This window comes from Geospiza fortis, unplaced genomic scaffold (genome assembly GCF_000277835.1).
Source record: "Geospiza fortis unplaced genomic scaffold, GeoFor_1.0 scaffold367, whole genome shotgun sequence".
In the NCBI taxonomy this organism is placed as follows: Eukaryota; Metazoa; Chordata; class Aves; order Passeriformes; family Thraupidae; genus Geospiza; species Geospiza fortis.
The window spans coordinates 14687-35326 of NW_005054746.1; the positions used below are offsets into that span (position 1 = coordinate 14687).

The window sequence follows — 20640 nt, forward strand, 5'->3', positions numbered from 1 at the left end:
TTAGTCCTCATCCCCTGGGCCTCTTGCAGCCTGCTGGTTAGCACAGACATTCCCAGCACAAGCCTTCCAGTACCTAGGGAAAAACCCCAGAGCCGGCATGTGTCAGCTGCTGAAAGAAGCAATCCTGGCCATGATCCCTGCACAGCCCTCCCTATCCCCTAGACAGGGATCAAGGCCTATCAACAGCACAGTCACCTTGTACTGTGTTATACCTGACTCTGAGGATTGGGGAAACTGGTTGGGTGAAGTCTTTCTGGGCTTGGAGACTGACTTCAAAGCCGTGTGAGGAGATGTCTGGGTGCCAAGGAGAGTCCTGGTTTTGAGGCATAGGAGAGTGTAAGACGGACCACTTCTTGCCTTCACTGCCTGCTGTGTTGTTGCAAGTGGATTGCTTTGGGAATCCAAAAATCCCTGTGGGACATTGCTGGAAGGAAGCAGGCACTGCATTCCCTTTCTGTAGGCCTTGGATCAGTTTCTAGTGCTGTGGTGCCTTGCTCCTTTGTCCTGAAGAGGTGTTCACTAAAGGCAAATGCACTGAGTTTATCTCAGGAATTCAGATGAAGAATTTTTTTTTTCTTACTTTTTTTTTCTCCCACAAGAGGATGGTTAAGTTGTGATACAGGGCTCTGAAGAGTTTGTGGGATCTCTGTTTTGGGAGATGGTCCTTTAGTTAGACACAGATACCTGCTTTGGGTGAGGGAATGGACCAAAGACCTCTAAGCATTCATTCCAAGTAATACTCAAGCCAGACTTACTGAGGGAAAAGTTGCAACACAAGAGTCCCCCTATAGTACTTGAAGTCATCTGTGTGTTGGTTTAACTTCAGACTATCTGCTATGCAGGAAAGGTCTGAGCGGGAGCCTGGCCTTGGGAAAGAACTTTGGGCAGAAGATGGGACTCTAGGTGTCCCCGTTTTTTTGGCAGTAGGATGTAGAAACTTAAGAGACCACTGGTGGCAAGAGAACATTATGGACATTAGAATTCGAGTGACATCTTTTGACTTTACAATTGCAGCTCAGAGTTATGGTGGGTATGACCTCCCAGGATGCTGACTCCTGACTGATGTCCTCTTTGTGTGTTCTTAGTGGCTCTAAGGGAGCATCTAGGCATTTCTGGCAATAGTAACAAGCATCAAAGGGCACCATTCCTGCGCTGTGCCTTGCATGAACCCCAGCATTTCCTATTTTGCCCGGATTAGAGCAGCTCTGGAAATCCAACTTGGATGTGGAGCTCAGCAGCGCTGGTTTGTCCCTTTTCTGTGGTTCTGCTCCAGCTGGCCTGGGGTGGTGACCCTGAGCACAGTGGCTCTTCTAGCAGTGGTGTGTCAGTGTGCAGTGTTCCTGGCAGTGTCACTGTGTCCTGGCTGTGCAGTGGAAGCCTCAGAGGCCCTGCACAGCTGACTGTAATCTCCTACAATCTGTTTGCTTTCTGACACTGGTATCCAAGTAAGAAAATTTGTGCTTATCACACAGCCTCTGTGATGGCTGCAACTTTGTCACTCTGTTTGCTTTTTACTGCTTTTATTTTATTTTTCAGCATCCAAAGTATTAGGTCTAGGTTTGTTGCAGTGTCCCTTAGGAGTGAAGACTCGCTCTCTTATTTGCAGTCTCACTTCTAGCTTCACTGGAGGTCACCCAGTCATTCCAGAGACCCTTTGTTGCTCGACAGTAATGAGCTGGTAGAGGTCCAAGGAAAAACAAACAAACCAAAAAACCCTCCCTGCTTTTATCAAGTCGTTTTGCTTCCCAAATGTATAACCTTGTTGTTTCTCCAGGCAGCAAATCATGTCTCACAGGAGGAGACTGGGACAATTATGATGAAGCAAGACAAAGCATTTCTAAATGGAAACCATTGCTATCTATGTCCCAAATGTGGTCACTTGTTCTTGCTGTGGGTCAGACTTACTCTTTTCCACAGGAAGCTTTTTTCCAGAACCCAGCTGCCTTTCTGCAACTACCTTACATCACTTATATCCTTGGATCACCTTCTCCTGCAGAAGAATTTGCTGCTGAAAATTTTGCTGAAAATCTGTTTTGCTTTTTTACAGAAAGTGCTGGCAGACCATCTGCGGTTTGAAGGGTGCTGCAGTTATTGCCTTGTGCATGCAGGGAGGCAGTGAACTGCATCAGTTGAGTTGTTTGTAGACCTGAGATCTCTGTCCTGTTGTAGTTGACTCCTGATTTCCCCGGTGCTTCTCCTCCCCTACTCCCATAGTCTTTTCTAGCATTAGGCATCATAACCTAAGCTTTAAGATTGACTTGAACCCATTTAGTCTGGCATCCTTTTAGATGTTGTGGGTTGAAGATAGGAGCAGTGAAGCTTCCAGCTCTTTCCTCTTAAAGGTCTCGCACGTGGGAGCAGTTTTGAGAGGCAGAAGAAGGAGCTGCTGAAATTGCTGATGCTTGGCGATTTCGCGGTTGTGCACTTGAATGCAGGAGGAAGGTTTTTGCCTGGCAGGATGTCCTTGCTGATGGATCCCTGGCTGATTGCTGCAGCTGCCACAGAGCTCAGTGCACACACGTTCCTCCCCTGTCCTCCAAAGGGAGCAGAAGAGGAGAGATGAGCTGGGTGCTGTCGGGAAGGCAGGCTGTTCCTGCAGCTCACTGTAAATAGGGAAGATGTGCCAACTAGAGCGGAAACGGGCGGGTGGAGACCTGGGCTGGGACACCTGCAGGTCCATGAGGACTGCAGCAGCATAAACTGGAAACAGGACTCTCCATCTCTCAAGGAGCTCAGTGGAAAAGCATTCTTCCTGTTCCAGTCTGAGCCCCACCCTGCAAAAGGCAAACCATGATGTGTTCCCTCCTCTCTGCAGAAAACCTGAGTGTTTTCTGCCTGGGTAAAGGACACTCAGGGCCCCTTACTGAATGGAAAGGAGTAGGAAGAGTGCATATACAGCAGCCTCACCCTGCCTGACCTTGGCACTGGCTGCCATAGCTAGTGTTTCCTCTTTGGAGGGCTGAGCACTGAGACTAGACCTGCCAGCACTAGGGAGAACTAGAAATAAGCTCTTTGTGGGGGAATTCCTGCTTTGGAAGGTTAAGTCAGTTCCTGCTGGTGTTGCTTGCTTTTCTTTGCTATACAAGAGGTAGCAGCATTCAAATAACTTCTCAGCAGTCTCCTCTTTGTTTTTTTGTTGAGCAGCTGTGTGTTGTTCTTAGGTTTTGCACCCTGTGTCCAGCCTGGACAATCCTCTGTCCACTGCTGAGCATGGAAACATGTTGGTACCTAGCAGAGCTGTGCTTCCAGGATGTCACCCTAGGGGAGAAAGGCTGAGGTTGTTACAGATGTTTGCACAACCTGTGAGAGAAGAAAAGCCTCTATTGGGATGCCTTGAAGGATCTGAGGATGTAGTTGCAGGGTAGGATGAGCCTTATATGCTGTGGATGGGGATGTTTTGATTTATTTTTCCTTCTCAGACTGAAATCTTTGCAGTTTCAAAAAACAAGTTGATTGTGAGGACTGTGAAAGGCATGAACATTTTCTGCTAGAAGGGCTGAAGAAAGAATGTTGCTGTAGTAGAGATGCTGATGGTTTAACAAACAGCAGTTTCACAGTTGAAGAGTAGTTCTGTGTACAGTGGAATTAATGAGGCTGATTTCTATGGATCTGGGTCTTGTCTGCATGACTCTGCTACCTAGCAAGGTGTGAGGTCTGGTGGCTTTTTATCCTGTAACATGTTCCTCTTCCCAATGTGTTTGTATTGCACTTTTTAAAGATGGCAGCAAGATCTCTGTATGGACATAAGTGATGCTGCAATGAAAACTGTCAGCATTTCATTTCATACAGCTGGGACTTGTGCTGCTCAGCTGTGAGACTTTTAGAGCAGAGTTGGAGTTTTTTTGGGTATGAGGCCATTCCTGGGTATCTTCTTGTGTCCCAAGCATTGCCTATGGTCCAGAGAACTGTTTCCCTGTTTGCAAGTGAGTCAGGGTGTGTTTCCTTTCAAGCTGGAACCAGTGATGGGGCCATTTAACCCTTTAGCAGTTATTACCTTGGCAGTACTAACACCCTTTAGGCTGCCAACCTCTTTTCTCTAGGGCTGGGAGTTGTTGCACATTTCTTCCTGAGTTGTGCTCACCTGTAGAAGTCTGCAGTAAGCAAGGATTTCCTTATTGCTCTAGCTCTTGATCCCACTCCAGGTGTGTTGGAAAGGTGGGAAAAAGAATAACCAGGGGAACTGTTGTCTGGAATGCTTAGCTGCCAGTTTCTGAAGAATGAGTTTGGAAAATGGGGTGTAAGTGGCAACCAACTCTCAGCAAGCCTATTTTTCCTTCAGAAACAGCAGTCTGTGTCCTCTATCTTGACCTTAATGAGGTTTTTCATGCTATTCTTGTCATATAATCTTCTGCAAAGGAAACTGGCATAAGTCATGGTCCAGATGAGACTGTTTTGGTATAAAATGTGCAGGGTTAACTGCGTGTGGAGCATGACAGATACCCAAAAGTGAAAGATACCGTGAAGTATGACTCAGAATTGGTGCTGATGCTAGATCATGAAGTGAATATGAAGTCAGCATTGTGACTTTGGGGGAGGATGACTCAGTTCTTGTTCAGAGGTGTGAACAGAAGCCCTGTCTTCAAGAGACACGAGGTGTTTCTGCCCTGCTGAGGGGTTCAGTAAGGTCTCCTCTGTGTATTGAGGGTTTGGCCCCCCTTCCTGAGGGATGGATGTACATCATGGGAACAGAAACCAAAGAAGAATTGAGAGGAGAGTTCGGGCCTATAAAACAACTGGAGGAAGAAAGAGGAGGAGATGAGTGGGTTTAATAATGAGATGTGTGTACTTAAAACAACAGTCCCAGTGCTGTTTGTCATCTTCAAGTGCTGCAGTGAGGAGGAAGCTGGGCCTCTCTATTGCTCAGGGTCCATTCCCCAGTATCTCCCTGGCACTTGGACAGAGTGCACGGGTGAGGAGAAGAGGAGCCTGCCAGAAAGGGGAGCTGTGCTTGCTCTGTTCCTGTAGCTGGGACAGTATTTCTGTTCTCTCAGTAAAACAGGCACAAGGCAGCTGCTGAACAAAGAGCTCAAGCCATGCAGAGGTGGGTCCAGCAGGAGGTGAAAGGCAGATCTGCTGGCAGCAATTCCCTCACCTCCTCCGGTGTAGCTGCTGGGCAGTTTGCCAGCCTCCTGGCAGCAGGGCCCTGGTCGCTCAGGTTGCAGAGGCCTCTGCCAGCTCCAGGTAGCAAGGCAGTGCTGCCTGTGCAGGGCATTGCAGGAGGCTGGTTTTGGAGTGACCTGATAGCGAGGTGGGAGGTGGCTTTACTGTTGAGTAATGTGAGGAGGCTGCTGGGGTGGCCCAGCTGGTGGGAGAGGCTGGGACTCTGCTAAATGAGTGAGTCCTGGAGCAGCCAGGGTCTTGCTGCTGGGGGTCTTGTCTGCCTGTTGTGTCTCTCAGCCTTTGGCCTATTGTGTTTCCCTAGCTCCTGGACTTTGTGTGCAGGGATCTTGCAGCCACACTAACATTGTAGGTTGTAGTGCTGTGCAAAGGCAGTAGCTGGGTACTTCCCCATTGTATGTCTGGGGAGAACAGGACAGGGAAGGAGTACAGAGTTCTTAGCCCATCCTGAGGAGTTCTTGGGGTGGCAGCAGGGTGAACCAAGATGGAAAAGCTGTTGGTGTTTCAAGTCAACACCTGCACAAGGATTATGTTAGTGTGACTGTAGCTGTTGGTGTATATGAGCTTCTGCAGTCAGGCAGTGGTGTGGTGTGCCCTGCTGGTGGCATGTCCCTCAGTGCCACAGTGGCGGTTCTGTGCTGAGGCTGCAATCCTCAGGATGTACTCTTCTGGTCATATTTTGGTACATTATTTTGGCACTATATCTGGCAATATTTTGGCATAGCAATACCACTGATGCCCTGCTGTCTGAGATGCTCCTCTAAGAGATTGTCCTTTGAGGAAGCAGAAAGCTTTGAGCTGGAATCCCTCCACTTTGTGTTCCCTTTCTTCTGCAGTCAGAAGAGGTGCTGAGCTCTGACAGCCTCTCTGCATCAGTGGTCTGTGGGCAGAAGGTGTATAGATTGCAACCCCAGCTGCCAACCACAAATCTCTGCTCTTAAATGGAAGCTAAATTAATCTTCCCCCTGCTGGGAGCATGGGGGTGTTGGAGGTCACCGCTGGTTGTCGCCTTTTTGTCTCCTGTCCACAGAGGCCACCTGCACTGGTTGCCAGCGCTCCCGGCCGCAGAAGCAGAAGCACGTGCCCTGACAGCTGCCTGCTGCCAGAGGGACAGGGGAGGATGAAGGAGAAGGGTTTAGAGTAGGCAATCTGTTAAATGCTGTCTCTGACTGCTTGAAGGAGGTTGTGGTGCTTGTGTCTGCTGGTGGCTCTCTGAAGCAGCACTAGGACACTCAGGTTTTGTCTTGGTCTCTGTGCAGGGCTGCAGGAGTAGGACTATGTCCACCATGGTGTACCCAAGGGAGGAGAAATTGGACAAGCTGAGCCAAGAGGAGATAATTTCCAACACCAAGCTGGTAATGCAAGGGCTGGAAGCACTCAAGAATGAACACAACTCCATCCTGCACAGCTTGCTGGAGACCATCAAGTGCCTGAAGAAGGATGAAGAAGCCAATCTTGTGCATGAGAAATCCAACCTGCTCCGCAAGTCAGTGGAGATGATAGAACTGGGGCTTGGAGAAGCTCAGGTGAGAGTGGGGGGTGATCCCTGGGGTGTTATCTGGGATTGACAGAGGAAGGGTAGGCATGTGGCCATTTCCCATAAGCTGCAGGGGTGGGAAAGGGCTAAGTGTAGAAGGCTAGCATGGGTGGACCTTATGCATGCGTGTGAGGGAGAGACAAGACTGTGGTTGTCACTGACTGAGACTCTTACCAAGGTGATGATGGCATTGTCCAACCATCTGAACGCCGTGGAGTCAGAGAAGCAGAAGCTGCGTGCTCAGGTGCGGAGGCTGTGCCAGGAGAACCAGTGGCTGCGTGATGAGCTTGCCAACACCCAGCAGAAGCTGCAGCGTAGTGAGCAGACCGTGGCTCAGCTGGAGGAGGAGAAGAAACACCTTGAGTTCATGAACCAGCTGAAGAAGTATGATGAGGATGTCTCGCCTTCGGTATGCCCCAGTCCTTTTGAGCAGCTGCTTTTGTGGGTCTGGGAGAACTGCCTGCATGTTATCACATGATAACCTTGCCCTGGATTTTGCCCCTTCCCATGCACAGCAATGCCTGTAGCTAAAGGGGGCCTGCATGGGGCAGAGTCTCTGGATTTTGTTTTGTGGGGGGAGATGGTGGCAGAGACAGCAGGAGAAATTGAGTGTGTTGGTGGGCTGCAGAATGGTGAGAGTTTGGCAATTGACTCAGCCCCAGCTGCTGCTGTCTCTGCTGAGAACCGACAGTATTTGTGATTCTCATCCTCTCAGGAGGAGAAGGAGGGTGACTCCACCAAGGACTCTCTGGATGACCTATTCCCGAATGAGGAGGAGGAGCATGGTCCTGGATGTAAGTCTTTGCTCATGCACGGGCGCTGCCTGTCTCTGTTCAAGCCTGCTGGGCCAACTGTGCCGTGTCTATTTCTGTGCCCACAGTGCCCCACCAGCACAGCAGTGCCGTGGCAGCTGCCCAGCAGGGAGGGTATGAGATTCCTGCACGCCTGCGCACCCTCCACAACCTTGTCATCCAGTACGCCTCCCAGGGACGCTATGAGGTGGCTGTGCCTCTCTGCAAGCAGGCACTGGAGGACCTGGAGAAGACATCAGGCCATGATCACCCTGATGTGGCTACCATGCTCAACATTCTAGCACTAGTGTACAGGTGAGCATGGTGGGAAGGGCAGGATTGGGCCAGGACAGCTTTCTGCATCTCCTGTTTCCCTTTGCAGCACATCCTGGGGCTCTCCAAGCTTCCAGGGGTTTGGCTTTCAGAAAGGTTTTGGCCTAGATGGGATATTTGGTTTGCCAGACTCACAGATATAACTAGGGACTGACTGAAGCAGGGAGGAGTGGGGAAAGAAAGGACTCTGAAGGCTGGGTCTGTGTGGAAGGAGCACTGTTCATAGTTCTGCCTGCTCTGGGCCGTAATGTCCAAATCCCAAATAACTGGTTGACTTTGCACTGCAGGGATCAGAACAAATACAAAGAAGCAGCACACCTCTTGAATGATGCTCTTTCCATCCGTGAGAAGACTCTAGGCAAAGACCACCCAGCGGTGAGTGTCTCTCTCCTCTTCCAGTCACTTGTTCACCTTTGGGTGCTGCTGGGGCACTGTTCCAGCAGTGTTTTACTGCTTCAGTATTTCCTGCTGGCTGGTTCAATACAGCCTGTAAGGAGTTGGCTTCTCTTGGATCCTGCAATATAGGCAGGGCAGCCTTCTGTCTCTGGACCTCCTTGTCTTGAGAAGCAGCAGTACTGCAGGCATGGAGGAAATGTGACAGTCACTGTTACTGTTGCTTGTGCCCCTTGTTTGGTCTGGCTGGAATTTGCTTTGCTTCATGGAGAAGTTTCTGTCTCTGCAGGTGGCAGCGACTTTGAACAATTTGGCTGTTCTGTATGGCAAGAGAGGGAAGTACAAAGAAGCAGAGCCACTGTGTAAGCGAGCCCTGGAGATCCGTGAGAAGGTACGAGTCTTCCGTGCTCTTTGTCCTTTCAGCTCTCTCTGTGGGCTTTCTCCCATTACCTCAAGGCATGTGGGAGATCCAGGGCCTATCTAGTCTGTTCAGCTGCTGATTCTGCCACCACCTTTCCTGTCTCTCCAGTGTTTGCAGCCCTAGGCAACCCTGCCAGGAGGTGGAAGCTGGAATTTCTCCTCCTCTCCAGACCTTGGCTTTTGTCTAACATAGGCATGTGCTGGGGGGACTGCAGCATCTCCAGGAGTCCTCTCCAGTCTTTGTGTCTTCTCTTCTTTTGTTCACCCAGGTTCTAGGCAAAGACCATCCTGATGTGGCCAAGCAGCTGAACAACCTAGCCCTGTTGTGCCAGAACCAGGGCAAGTACGATGAGGTGGAGTACTATTACTGCAGGGCCCTGGAGATCTACGAGAGCTGCCTGGGTCCTGACGACCCCAATGTGGCCAAGACCAAGAACAACCTGGTGAGGCACTGGGGAGAGGCCATGTGGTGCTGGGGAGGGGTGCTTAGAGACAGAGCAATAGCTGCAAGGGATGGGCAGAGTTAATCTGTTTCCCAGTGGGACTGGAGCTGTTTTGTTTTGGTTGCAGGCTTCCTGTTACCTGAAGCAAGGCAAATACAAAGATGCAGAGGTGCTGTATAAGGAGATCCTTACCCGTGCTCACGTGAAGGAGTTTGGCTCTGTGGATGGTTTGTACAGCAGAAGCCTTGGGGCAGGGGAGGGGTTTCCTGGCTCTCAGCCTAGACTTGTCTGGTTCTGGTGTTGCCCAGACTGAGGGATGGGATGCATTGCAAGGCCCCTGCTTTGGGCATCCCTTGAGATGCTGTCGTTCTAGTGTGTTATGCTGTTCCCTTTCTTCTCTCAGGAGTCTCAACCCAGTCTTTTTACAGGGCTGGGTATAGTAAATGGCACAATCATGCTCAAGCATAGGCTGAAGTTTCTCCTGTGCACCTGGCACATGTACTTCTGCTGGGAGGACTTGTTCTTTCCTTCCCTTGTCCTGCCTTTGCAGTGTTGGTTGCCTTTCTTGGGACTCTGGGCCAAGGGAGAAGTTCAAGGGAAGGAGTTCAAGGAGAGCCCTCTTGGGACTCTGGGCCAGGGACTGGGGGGAGGACCTGGAGTGTCACTTCCCTCTGATGAGGTGCTAGCTCTGGGGACAGAGTGCTGGGCTGTACAGGAGGCAAACAACAGCGTGGGGTGGCGAGTGGACCTGTTTTGCATTCTTCCCCACACAGATGAGCACAAGCCAATCTGGATGCATGCAGAGGAGAGAGAGGAGATGAGCAAGGTGAGTCTGATCCCAGGGGGTTCGATCTCTCACCACAGCCTATCTCTTATCTCCTCCTTCCTGGAGAAGCTGCAGTCTGAAGAGCTACCAAGGCCAGGAGGCATCTGGAGAGGGGGGATACAGCTCTGCTGCTTCCTGGGCCAGCAGGGAAGGAAGGTCCATCAGAGAGCAGGGTGTTTTTCCTTGGGCAGGGCTGTTCAGTCTCTCAGCCATGGCTGCATGCTCTCTCTGCTTTAGTGATTGATCCCTCTTGGGCATGCAGATGATGGAAGATGGCAGATGGCAGAGGGTTGTGCTGCAAGGCCTTGGCACTCTGTTCCAAAGAGCTGCCAGTACCCAGAGCATAACTGGCTTCTAAAGCAGCTCTAAGGCTGCCTAGGGAAAAAATGGAGGTCAAGAAGAAAATGTTGCTGTCACCTTGCTTAGGAAATGGAGCCGTATCTGAAAAGGGTCTCTGCACAGGGTGGGACCTAGCTGGCCTCTGAAAGGGGATAGAAATGGACTGTGCTTGCCTTGGGCTAGGCTGAAAGGCAAAGCTGCTGTTGCTCCTGCAGCCCATGCCCTGCTCTGTGGTCAATAAATGCAGCAGTTGTGTCTTTGCTTTTGCCAAGTGTAAGGCCCCATCTGTTTTTTGGCAGGCAGGTGAAGCCGCAGAAGGAAGGGTTCTGATCTAGTCCTCTACCTGCAGTGGGACTCTCCTTTTTTTGCCTTCAGAGCAGCCCCAGCCCTCCAGGGTTCAGGCAGCAGTCTGGCAGGCTTGACTTAGTGACTGATGAGTCCCATCCTGTCAGCCCTAGAAGCAGGGCACTGGCAGGTGCTCATTGAGGCCTTGGACACAGCAGGCAGCCCTGGCCTCCAAGGCTTTATCTGCCCCAGAGGATTTGACACCTTTCCTGTTAGGTTCAGACACCCTTTAGGGCTGCCTCTACAGGAGAGATTTATTGAGTCCTGAACTCCCCTGTCCCTGGTGCCTGCCCTGTAGGCTCTGGTGTGAAGAAAACTACATGTGCCTATGGCACAGGGAGACTCTGGCATGTGGGATAAAGAGCTGAGAAGTGCTGTGGGACTGAGTGAGAAAAATGCTCCCCATGGGGACAGTTTCTTCTGGGCTAGAGGGTAACTCATGCTGTGGAGCAGTAGCCCCCTGCACCTGCTTGGTGCCATGGTCCTACATACCCAGGGCTAGCAGCCACTGCCCTGCAGTGAGGGTTGTCCAGATCTTCCTCCTTGAGCATCAGGTTCTGCCCCCTGTGCTGTTGCTCTGGCCAGCAGCCCGTTTGCAGCTGGCTGGGACAGGGCCAGCTAGGCAGCTTTGGGGTGACAATGCTGGGCATGGGGAGGGCACAGCTCACTGGGCTGAGCTGCTGGAGGACAAGCCTGACCTTGTGGGATAAAGGCTGGGATGTGGCTAGCTGATTCCTTTGCTAGTCCTGGCTGAGGGATTTAGTGCCCTAAAAATGGTGACTGGTGGCATTTAGTGCCCGTGGTGCCTGGTGGGATTTAGTGCCCATGGTGACTGGAGGGATTTAGTGCCCATGGTGACTGGAGGGATTTAATGCCCATGGTGACTGCCATGCTGGTGGGGTTTTGTCTCCCTTTTGCATTTTGGTTGGGGTGTCATGCCCTCCATTATGCCATGAGAATAGGCTGTGCTGTCCCTGCTGCCTTTGGTACCATGGGAGGGGGTAAAGAGATAAGATTATTCTCCTTCCTGAAACTAGGATATCCCTTTTGCTTGTGGCCCAAATCTGTTGCATCAAACATGTTTTTAGCTTTCCTACCAGGAAGCTGCTGGGCTTCACTGCATTTGCATAGTGTGTTTCCAAAGGTTGGGCTGGTGCAGGGGTGCAGCCTGGGCTCTGAGCCTGGCATTTAGTGGCAGAGCATAGGCCAGAGAAGGGCAGTAGGTGTGGGACTAACAGCTCTCTTCTCTCCTTACCCTGCAGAGCAAGCACAGAGACAGTGCTCCCTATGCTGAGTATGGTGGCTGGTACAAGGCCTGTAAGGTTAGCAGGTAAGAGCTGGTTTGTGGGCAGCTGTGGGCTCTGGAGGGGTGACCCCAGGGCTCCTGCTCACCTCCCCTGTGTTACCACAGCCCAACTGTGAACACCACTCTGAGGAACCTGGGTGCGCTGTACCGGCGCCAGGGCAAACTGGAGGCAGCCGAGACCTTGGAGGAGTGCGCGGTTCGCTCACGGCGACAGGTAACCCCAGAGGGACCCTCCCTGCTGTGGGGGCATTGCAGGGCTTGGGGTGGCACCTTATGGCACTGCCTTTGGTGGGGTGTGGTGAGGGACTCTCCTGGGCCTCTCTGATGTTCTTGGTTTGCTTTCCCGTGACACCAGAGGGCCTCGGTGGTTGGGGATGCATTTGTGCAGAGATCCACACGTGTGTGGGTGTGTGGGGTGGTGCATGTGTGTGTGGATGGAGCAGATGTCCATGTGTGGGGAAGGCATGGCTCACTGAGTGCAGAAATACTGCAGCGGGGTTAAGGCAGGTTCCTGGGCTTTGTCAGCTACTGGGGAGAGCTAAACTGGGATGTTTTCTTCATACTAATTTTTTTGTCCAGAAGCAAAAAATACCTAGAATTTCTTAGAGTATCTCTTGCCTTAAACTCCTCTCAATCCTCAAATAATAAAGCAGGAGCTGTAAGCACCTAGCACAAATGACTGAGGGATGGCTGAATCCTTCACACTTCAAAATGAGAAGGAAAGAAGCTGTCAGCTTCGAGGTAGCAAGTCCTTGTTCCACAGCGTTGGTTATGGCCTTGTGAGGACTCATTGAGCTGGGAGTTCAAACAGAAACAGCTAAGTGCAGACTGGCATTTGGCTCCATCCTGGTTGTGCTGGGCAGTTTTGGCTGTGATAGGGCAGTGGCCAAGAGAGGGAACAGCAACCAAGCACAGTGGATCTCCAGAGGGAAGGAACATGTGAAAACAAAACACCATTCTTCCTTAACCTTTCCTACTTTCAGGGCATTGACCCAATCAACCAGACGAAGGTGGTGGAGATCCTGAAGGAGGGGGATGGCACAGAGAGACATCGGAGCCTGGGGGGCAGTGTCAAGTACGAGAATGCCACAGACGGTAGCGAGGAAGTGAGTATGGGCGTGGAATGGAGCGGGGTAAGTACAAGACACCATCAAGAATGGCCTCAGCCGGCTGCCAGAGGGAAGGGACAGCCTGGCTGAGGGCTGTCCCCGCGTGGCCTGTCGTGGCATCCTTGTCTGCCTCCATTCATTCCCTGCACATTTCCTTCCCCTCTCTTGGCATGAGCCAGCCGGCCCGCAAAGGTGCGTGTCTGGGTCTGGCTTCTGGTGTACAGAGCAGATATTGCCAGCTGAGGGCTCCTGCTTCCAGGGAGCTGCCAGGCCCTGGCAGTGCGCAGCATGAACTGGCCCTGGTCTGCCTTTAATCTTAGGCTTGTAACCTTATTAACATCTCTCCCTGCTGCTCCCCTCTGGAGGCCCTGGCTGAGAGCATCAGCCCCATCTCGGGCTCACCCAGCCTGTGAGAGCTGTTTGGCTGTCTGTCCTGCACTGTGCCACTGACAATGCTGAGCCTGGGCAGGGTTGTGTGTGTGTGATATGCCTGGTGTGTCTGTGACTGACTGATTGACTGCAGGGCACAGGAATAGTCTGTAGCCAGTATCTTTGCTGTCCCCCTCTCCTGGTCTTGTGCCCTAGGCAGGTTCTGGCCAAGCAGAGGGGATAAAAGGCAGGTCTTTGCAGGATGGCAAAGATCCAGCTGGGCTGACCAGTGGAGGCAAGAGACTGATGTTAGCTGAGGCACAGGCAGGTCAGCCTGAACCTCTCTAGGCTTGCTCTGAGGCTGAAGGTGACTTTGGTCACTAGCACTGAGTTTGGAGAAAGGTAGTGATCCAGGGCTGGAACAAATGCCTTTTGTCTCCTGCAAGCAGGAGGGTGGAGAAGAAAAGTGAGCATGGTGCTGGTGGGTGCTTGGTTCAAGGGCTGCTAGAGCTGTTAGTGCTTAAATTCCTTCTGCAAACTCTGAGAGCACAGAGTAGCTGGGGTTGTTGCAGCCTGGCATAGGGAAGGCACTGAGCGCACAGAGTCCTTTGCTGCCCCCTCACATCTGCTGTCACTAACCCTTCCCCACCTGGCTCTGCTCTATCCCCACCTGCATGAGTCCCTCCCTTCCTCTTTTTTCTTCTTCCCTGTTGCCATGACAGCCCTTCAGCACCCAAAGCCTGAAGCCTGCTGGCTCTCTTGATTGTGGATTGTACACAGGATTTGGCTGAAGGGGATCTGGAAAACAGACCTTCAAGTGGACCCAGCAGCTTTACCAGATGCACGGCTGTCCTTTGCCCCAGGTCTTGGCATCAGGACCAAAGAGGGTCTTAGCTCTGGCAAGGCATCAACTCCAGGCCCCTGCACTCACCATTAGTAAGGGAGCTAGGCAAGCACAGAGGGAGGGCTGCAGGTTTGGATTAGAATCACCTGGTCCCTGTGCTGGATGGTGTCTTTCTCCAGCTCCTCCTGACTGTGCTTGGTGCTGGGTGATCTCTTTGCACTGGTGATGGTCTGGGAGACCTTCCTGACAGCCTCTGAGCTGATCATCCTAAGGCAAGTAGGCAGTGTCACTCTGCCACAGCCAGTCCCAGGGAATAGTCCCTGCTCATATGACCCTTCCCTAGGGGTCTTAGCAGAGCTTCCCTGACCCAGACAGGTGTAAATAGAGGATTGAAGGGCTAGCCCAGCACCCTGGGGGACACAGCTGCTGCCACATGATTCCTTTTCCAGCCTGCTGCACACATAGCCAGCCTTCTCTTCTGAACCAGCAGCCCTGCATTGTACTGAAGCTCCCTGCAAAAGAAGGCTGAGGCAGCTCCTGCTGCTCCTGTCTGTCACGGCCTGTTGTTTTCTGTGTTGATCCAGAGCCCTCAGATGTGCTGCCTTAAAGCAGCCTGTGCTGCAGGCAGGGCTGTGGGAGCCCCCAGGGTGCCCTGTGCCCATGGGCAGCTCTGGAAGCACCCCAGGGCCTGGATCAGCTGCTTGCTGCCCAGGTAACTGGGATGTGAGAGCAGGGGGATGGCACCAGCTCCGTGCTGCAGAGGCCTTGGCACGTACCCGAGGCCCAGGAGCAGGAGACCCAGGCTGTTCCTCCCTGAGCTCAGCTGTTCCTGCCAGCCCAGTAAGCCCACTAGCAAAGAAGTGAGGCTGCAGTTTCAGCCTCACAAGACTCTCTCCCTGCCCAGATGCAGCCTGTGGTCTCTGCATGCAGCCTGGGCCTTGTCCCGCCTGCTCCCTAGGTGACCTACAACCTCACAGCCTTGTAAATTGTGTCTTTCTCCTCTCTGTGCACTAGGCTTAAATGCCTGCCGAGACTCCCTCTTTCCCCTCCACCGCAGTCACCTGGATGTTTGTGTTGTATCTTCCGACTTTTCCTCCACACCATCCCTCCTTCCTCGGCGAGAGCTCCACGCCGCTCCCCCAACCCTCCTGGCGCGCGAGGGCACCGCGACGCCTGCCGAGGAGCGCCCGGCCCCGTGGCCCAGCTCCAGCCCCGTGGCCAGCAAGAGCAGGAAGAAGCTGCGAGGAGCTGCCAGCTCCCCCAGGCCAGGGTGACGGGCCACCGCCGTCCCCTCGTGTGTCCCCACCCCTGGCCTGCCCTTGCACATCCCTGGGGCCCAGGCCTGCGGGGCGTTGTCTCCACTCCGGGCTTCACTCCATTGTCACTAGACATCCTCAGCCCTCCTAGCTTGTTGCCTCCATCTCTACAGAGGCTCGAAGATGGAGGGCTGTTATGGGACAGTGAGGCCTGGCCTAGGCGGGGCTGTCATGTGCCCATGTGCTTTCCTCCCTGTAGGCTTAGCTGATATTAGTGCCTTGTAGCAAACCTGTGCTGGTTCCCAGTGAGATGGGCTCTCCCTGCAGCACAGGGCAGTCCCCATCTTGCTGCCCTTCTCCCTGCTGAGCTCTGTAACCAGGAGCACTGTGTGGGTCTCTCTGCAGGGCAGCCCATAGAGCTACTGTGCATCCAAGATGAGGTGGGGGGCAACAGCTGAGGACTATGTACAGGAACTGGCCAGCACAAGCATGTTTGGCTGCACCTTCCTGACTGGATGCTACAGCCAGGTTCCTCATCTGGCATTAAGAGCTGAATCAACCCCCCATTGCTACAGGGTTCTTAGGTGTGGCTGGTGGGAGAAGTGAAGTTGTTTGCTGTTCCTTGAAAGCAGAGGAGGAGTAGGACAGGTTTTTTGGCAAGGGGTATTCCCCAGACTGTTAGAAGTGGTTGAAATGGGGAATGGTCTGGGTTGGAGCAGAGTGACTGGGAGAAAAAGAAGGTGCCAAGATGGATGTGAGGAAGCAGAGGGCTAGGCTGGAGGTGCTCTGAGCAGGTGGGAGCAGATGGGATGGCTGGAGGGAGGTTGTTGCAGGGGTTGGGGCTGGGTTGCTCACAGGTCTGTGGGGCTGACTGCAGTGTGGCTGTCCCTAGCCAAGGGGTGGGAAATGTGTAACCCTGTTATCAACAGGGTCACCATGCTGACCCTGAGGGGGTGTGGGGCTGGCCTCTGATGGCTTCAGACCTTCACAGGGTCTGCTGCTGTTAGTCATTACTGGGGTATAGAATGTGTTCCAGGGCCAGACCTCCACTGTCTTGGGTCTCACATCCTTGAGTGTACACTCTCATCCCACCTCCTATAGGAAGGGAATCTCCCTGGCTCTCCTATCTGGGAAGAAAGCTGGGGAGGCTGTAGGCAGCAGGATAGAGCCCAGGGGCCAGCACAGGACTCTTTATTTATTTAGCTAGATCCCTTCTCTATGCTAGTAATCTGGCAGGTTGTGATACTAAATGTGCTTGTGTCTGTCTGGGCCTGGCTTTCCTGTGGTGGTGCAGAGGCCTTGGGGTGCATGCATGCTGCTCCCCTGGAGTTTGTGCTTACTGAAAGGAAGCTTGTCCTCAGGACATGGGCTGTGGAGCCCAGGGCTGAGTGCTGCAGGGCTGTCCTCTCTGTCCCAGTGCTGCTCCATGCTTCTGGAGAGCGGGGAGCTCCCAGTGCAGGGTGTGTTTGGACCTCAGGGCCATCTGCCCCTGTGCTTTGCCATGTCCTGGACCTGGTGCTGTAACGACCATACCTCTAATTAAAGGTAGACTGACCCAAATTGCTGCCCTGTGCTTCTTTCCATGCTCTGTAGGCCAGCGTCGGTCAGCCCTGGGGTGGTGGGTGCAAATGCTGCTGGAGCAGGTCTGGGGGTGCTTGGTGTCTGTCTGTCTGTACAGGGGCATGTGCTGCCCCCAGGGCTCCCCTCCCAGGCTGAGCATTGGAGATGAAGGACCCAGCTCCACTGTGCCTTTTCCCTGTCCTCCAAATTGGAGTTGCTGCTAACCTCAGCTCTGTAACCATGTGTGGCAGGGCTGCCCTGGGGCATCTGAGCTTGGACCTTCCCCAGTAGGCATTTCTATTTAGCCAAAGAAGTACCCCATTGTGTCCCTCAGTGCTGAGCTCTACATGCTGCCAAATCCTGCCCAAGTCCTCTGCCTCCATGCATTAGGCAGGGTTGGAGCATGCAGTGGAGAGGAGCTCAGTCGTGGAGCTGCATTTTCTTTTTTTTTTTTTTTTTTGAATGCTCTCATCCTGGTGGGTGCAATGGGGTGGGGGCTCTGCGGCAAACCAAACCCATAAATGTTCTGGGTTAAAAATAACCCGTCAGAAAAGGGAGTGGGGGGAGAAGAGAGGCTATTTTTAACCCAGCATGCAGCAGCATTTGGTTCTGGTGTTGGTCTGCAGTCAGTCTGCATCGCTGCAGCTGGGGAAATGTGGCTCCATCCTCCGGCTCTGATACAAGGGCATACTTCTGATCCTGCTGCCCTTGTACCATGGTCCTGTTCCCCTGTCCCAGCTGTGTTCCCTCTTCCACCCCTGGCTTGTGTGCCCTGGGAAAAGCAACAGTGCCTGGCATAGCAGTACCCTGCAGGGAGAGTGGTGACCCAGTGTAAGTCTGGTGGGGAGGCAAAGGACACCTCCCCATCTTTGTTAATGCTGCACACTGGTATTCAGCTCATCCAAAACCTGCCCAGAGTGCCTTGTGCAGGAATTGAATTGTTTACTTTGCTGCTTTGGGTGCTCCCTGCATTTCTGGTGACTCGGTCCCTTTGCAGCAGCAGCACATGGCTCTCAACTTGGAAAACGCTCAGCCCAATGACAATGTGAAGAGGTTCAATGCACTTGTTTTATCCAAGAAGGGATGAGAGGAATACCAGGAGAAAAAGGTTTGCTGGTAGGAGAAGTCTTGGTCAGCTGTTAGAGAACAGTCTAGGGCTGGCTCAGCTTTGGTAATCAGAGCAGAGGAGGGTGGAAAAGCCTTCCCCAAGGGCCACAGTCTGTAATGGTCAGCACAAGGGGGTGACTGGCCTAAGGCAGAGACCCTGCCTACCTGCAGTGCTGAGGTAATTGCTGCTGCTAGCCTGAGCCACAAGGCATTTGGGTCATTTGGAGTGCTTCAAAGGGGCTCCCTCACATCTTCCTAAGGAGTAAAAGGGCTTTTGCCATCACTTCACCTCCTTTTCTTCTGCCCCAGTGTTCCAGGGGCCATTCACAGCAGGAGCAGAGAAGTATCCAGTCATCAGAGCAAAAGTAATTCCACATCAGCGGTGGTGTCACCACCTTATGTAACAAGCAGGCCAGGCCACAGGGGAAGAGCTTGGTGGCATGATGACATGGTGGCATGGTGTGGTGCCATGCTGGCAACCTGTGCCTTGCATGCATGTGGAGCAAAGTGCAGGACGTGGACTGGAGCCTCTCAAGGCCTGAGAGCGCCTCACTGAGTACTGGGGACTTTTGGAGGCATGTGGGAGGAAACAGGCGCAGGAACAAGATTTCAGGCTGGTTTTGGTCTTCAGAAAAAGCAGATAGACACAAAAATCCCTCTGCAAAGTGCCACCCCCTGGGGCAGCTAGTGGGGCTGCATGCAGCTGAAGCTGGGGGGGCCTAGGAGTAGTGGTGTCTGCTTGGCAGCACAATGCTGGTGCAGCCAAATGAATCCATCCCCAGTGGAACTGCCTGAATTGCTCCAAAGGCTCAAAGCTAATTGTCTTGGAGGTGTTAGGGATGGGACAAGGCTACATGTGCAGTGTGAAATGGTCTTGTGTGATGTGAGTGAGCTTGCAGGACCAGGTGTGCATCTGTGTGAGTGCTGGACAGAGAGGAGGAATGGTGATGGTGTGGTGAGGAAGGGCAAGGGGGAGGGAGAGGATGAGGATGGTCTCCAGCCAGCAGCAAATGAGGAGAGAGTCCTTGAAATGAAAGCCCCAGCAGCCTGTCCTGGCCTGACAAAAGTATCCCTAATCTTGGGACTCCCAACAGGGCTTGTTGCCTCTTTGGCCACTGGGACCTCCTTGGTAGTTGCTTCCTGAGCTGTTGGAGGTGATGGAGCTGTGTCATCTTCGAGCAGGACTGTGCAGATGCCAGTGCCATTTGTGCTGGGGACAAGTCAGCAGCCTGTGTGGGTGTTGAGCTTGCCCTGGGCAGGAGGGAGTATCAGGCTGGATGAGCCAGACAATAGCAGCTGACTCCACGGTCACCATGTCCTGTGGAGAACTGGGTGAGGGAAGCCATGTAGTGAGCAGTGAGCCTGATTTGGGCCAGGGCTAATCCCTCAGTGCAAGTGGGCAAGAGGATGTTTGGAGCCAGTTCCAGCCACTCATCAGCATCATGCCAGAGCCTGATCAGTGCCACTCAGCCATCACCCTGGCTTGTGTCTCTGTGTCCAGGATGGCAGTGGCACTCTCCAGCGCAGCAGCTCCCTGGGAAAAATCCGGGATGTGATACGGAGGAGCAGTGAGATGTTGGTCAAGAAACTGCAGGGCAATGGTCCCCTGGAGCCCAGGAACACCAGGTACGTGCGAGGGTCAGGCTGTGTACAGGGCAGGTGAGGGCCCTGCCACCTCGTGTGTCTGGGTCTGACCACTCACAGCACAATCACATCTACTCTCCTCTGCTTTCTTATAGCATGAAACGAGCTGCGTCCCTAAATTACCTGCACAAGTCTAGTGATGCTTCGTTTGAGGTAAGCGCAGTGTGAGTGGTGGGGCTGGTGCAGGACTGCACGTGAGGCTGGGGGCTGTGTGGCCAGCGGTGCAGGGGATGAGGGGCATGTTAGTGAGCCCCAGGTGCTGTGCTGAGAACCCCTGAGCTTGTGGCCCCTCGTCTGAGGTCAGAGCTCCAAATCTGAAGGCATTGCTTCCAAGGACCCACCTTCCTCCCCACAAAGCTCAGCCATAGACTGGGAGCACAGGCAGCAGCTACTGTGTGTGACAGCAGCACCAGGGCCATCCCGGCTTGCAAGGCAAGGGCTGCAGGAGTTGGGGTGGCAGCTTTGGGGCATGGGGGTGGATTGCAGGTACCTCATGGACACTGTGTTTTTTCCAGGGCACCCAAGGCTTCCGTGCGGAGAGCAGAGGCCTGAGCGCCAGCAGCATGGACCTGTCCTCCCACAGCTCCCTGCTCTCCTCCAACTGAGCTGGCTGCTCCGCCGCTGGGCACCCTGGCTTCGCGCTGCACGGGGCAGCCCCAGGCACCTCCCCACACCACCTACTCTGTTCTCCCCATCACCGGTTCTCGTGCCACCGTCTGCCTGCCCAGCCCGGCCTCCCCCGGGGGTCCCTAGCTAGTTCGGGCACCGCAGCCCGCCCGCATGCTCCTCTGCTGCTCACCGGGGCCGCAGCTCTGGTGGCCGCATGCTCGGTACCGGTCACACACACGCTCACCAGGTAGAATCGCCAGCCCGGGGAGGGGGGCTATACCCCAGGCCGGG

General features: G+C 53.4%; 1 protein-coding gene across 4 annotated transcripts in view; it reads left to right on the forward strand.

Annotated features, from left to right (window-relative positions):
- KLC4 (kinesin light chain 4) overlaps nt 1–20640 on the forward strand; it is a 22934-nt gene extending 2294 nt beyond the window's left edge. Inside the window, exons 2-16 of one of the 4 annotated variants that reach the window (XM_005431058.2) lie at nt 6378–6644; nt 6834–7064; nt 7371–7449; nt 7536–7761; nt 8067–8154; nt 8462–8563; nt 8862–9035; nt 9163–9262; nt 9809–9861; nt 11808–11875; nt 11957–12065; nt 12835–12984; nt 19598–19722; nt 19836–19893; nt 20256–20640. In XM_005431058.2, coding sequence (XP_005431115.1) covers nt 6396–6644; nt 6834–7064; nt 7371–7449; nt 7536–7761; nt 8067–8154; nt 8462–8563; nt 8862–9035; nt 9163–9262; nt 9809–9861; nt 11808–11875; nt 11957–12065; nt 12835–12984; nt 19598–19722; nt 19836–19893; nt 20256–20345 — 1902 coding nt within the window. In that variant the 5' untranslated portion in view covers nt 6378–6395 and the 3' untranslated portion in view covers nt 20346–20640. Of the gene's footprint in view, nt 1–6377; nt 6645–6833; nt 7065–7370; nt 7450–7535; nt 7762–8066; nt 8155–8461; nt 8564–8861; nt 9036–9162; nt 9263–9808; nt 9862–11807; nt 11876–11956; nt 12066–12834; nt 12985–15187; nt 15426–19597; nt 19723–19835; nt 19894–20255 lie in introns of those variants that run through there. The other 3 variants (XM_031065370.1, XM_031065371.1, XM_031065372.1) reach the window with 3 other exon arrangements.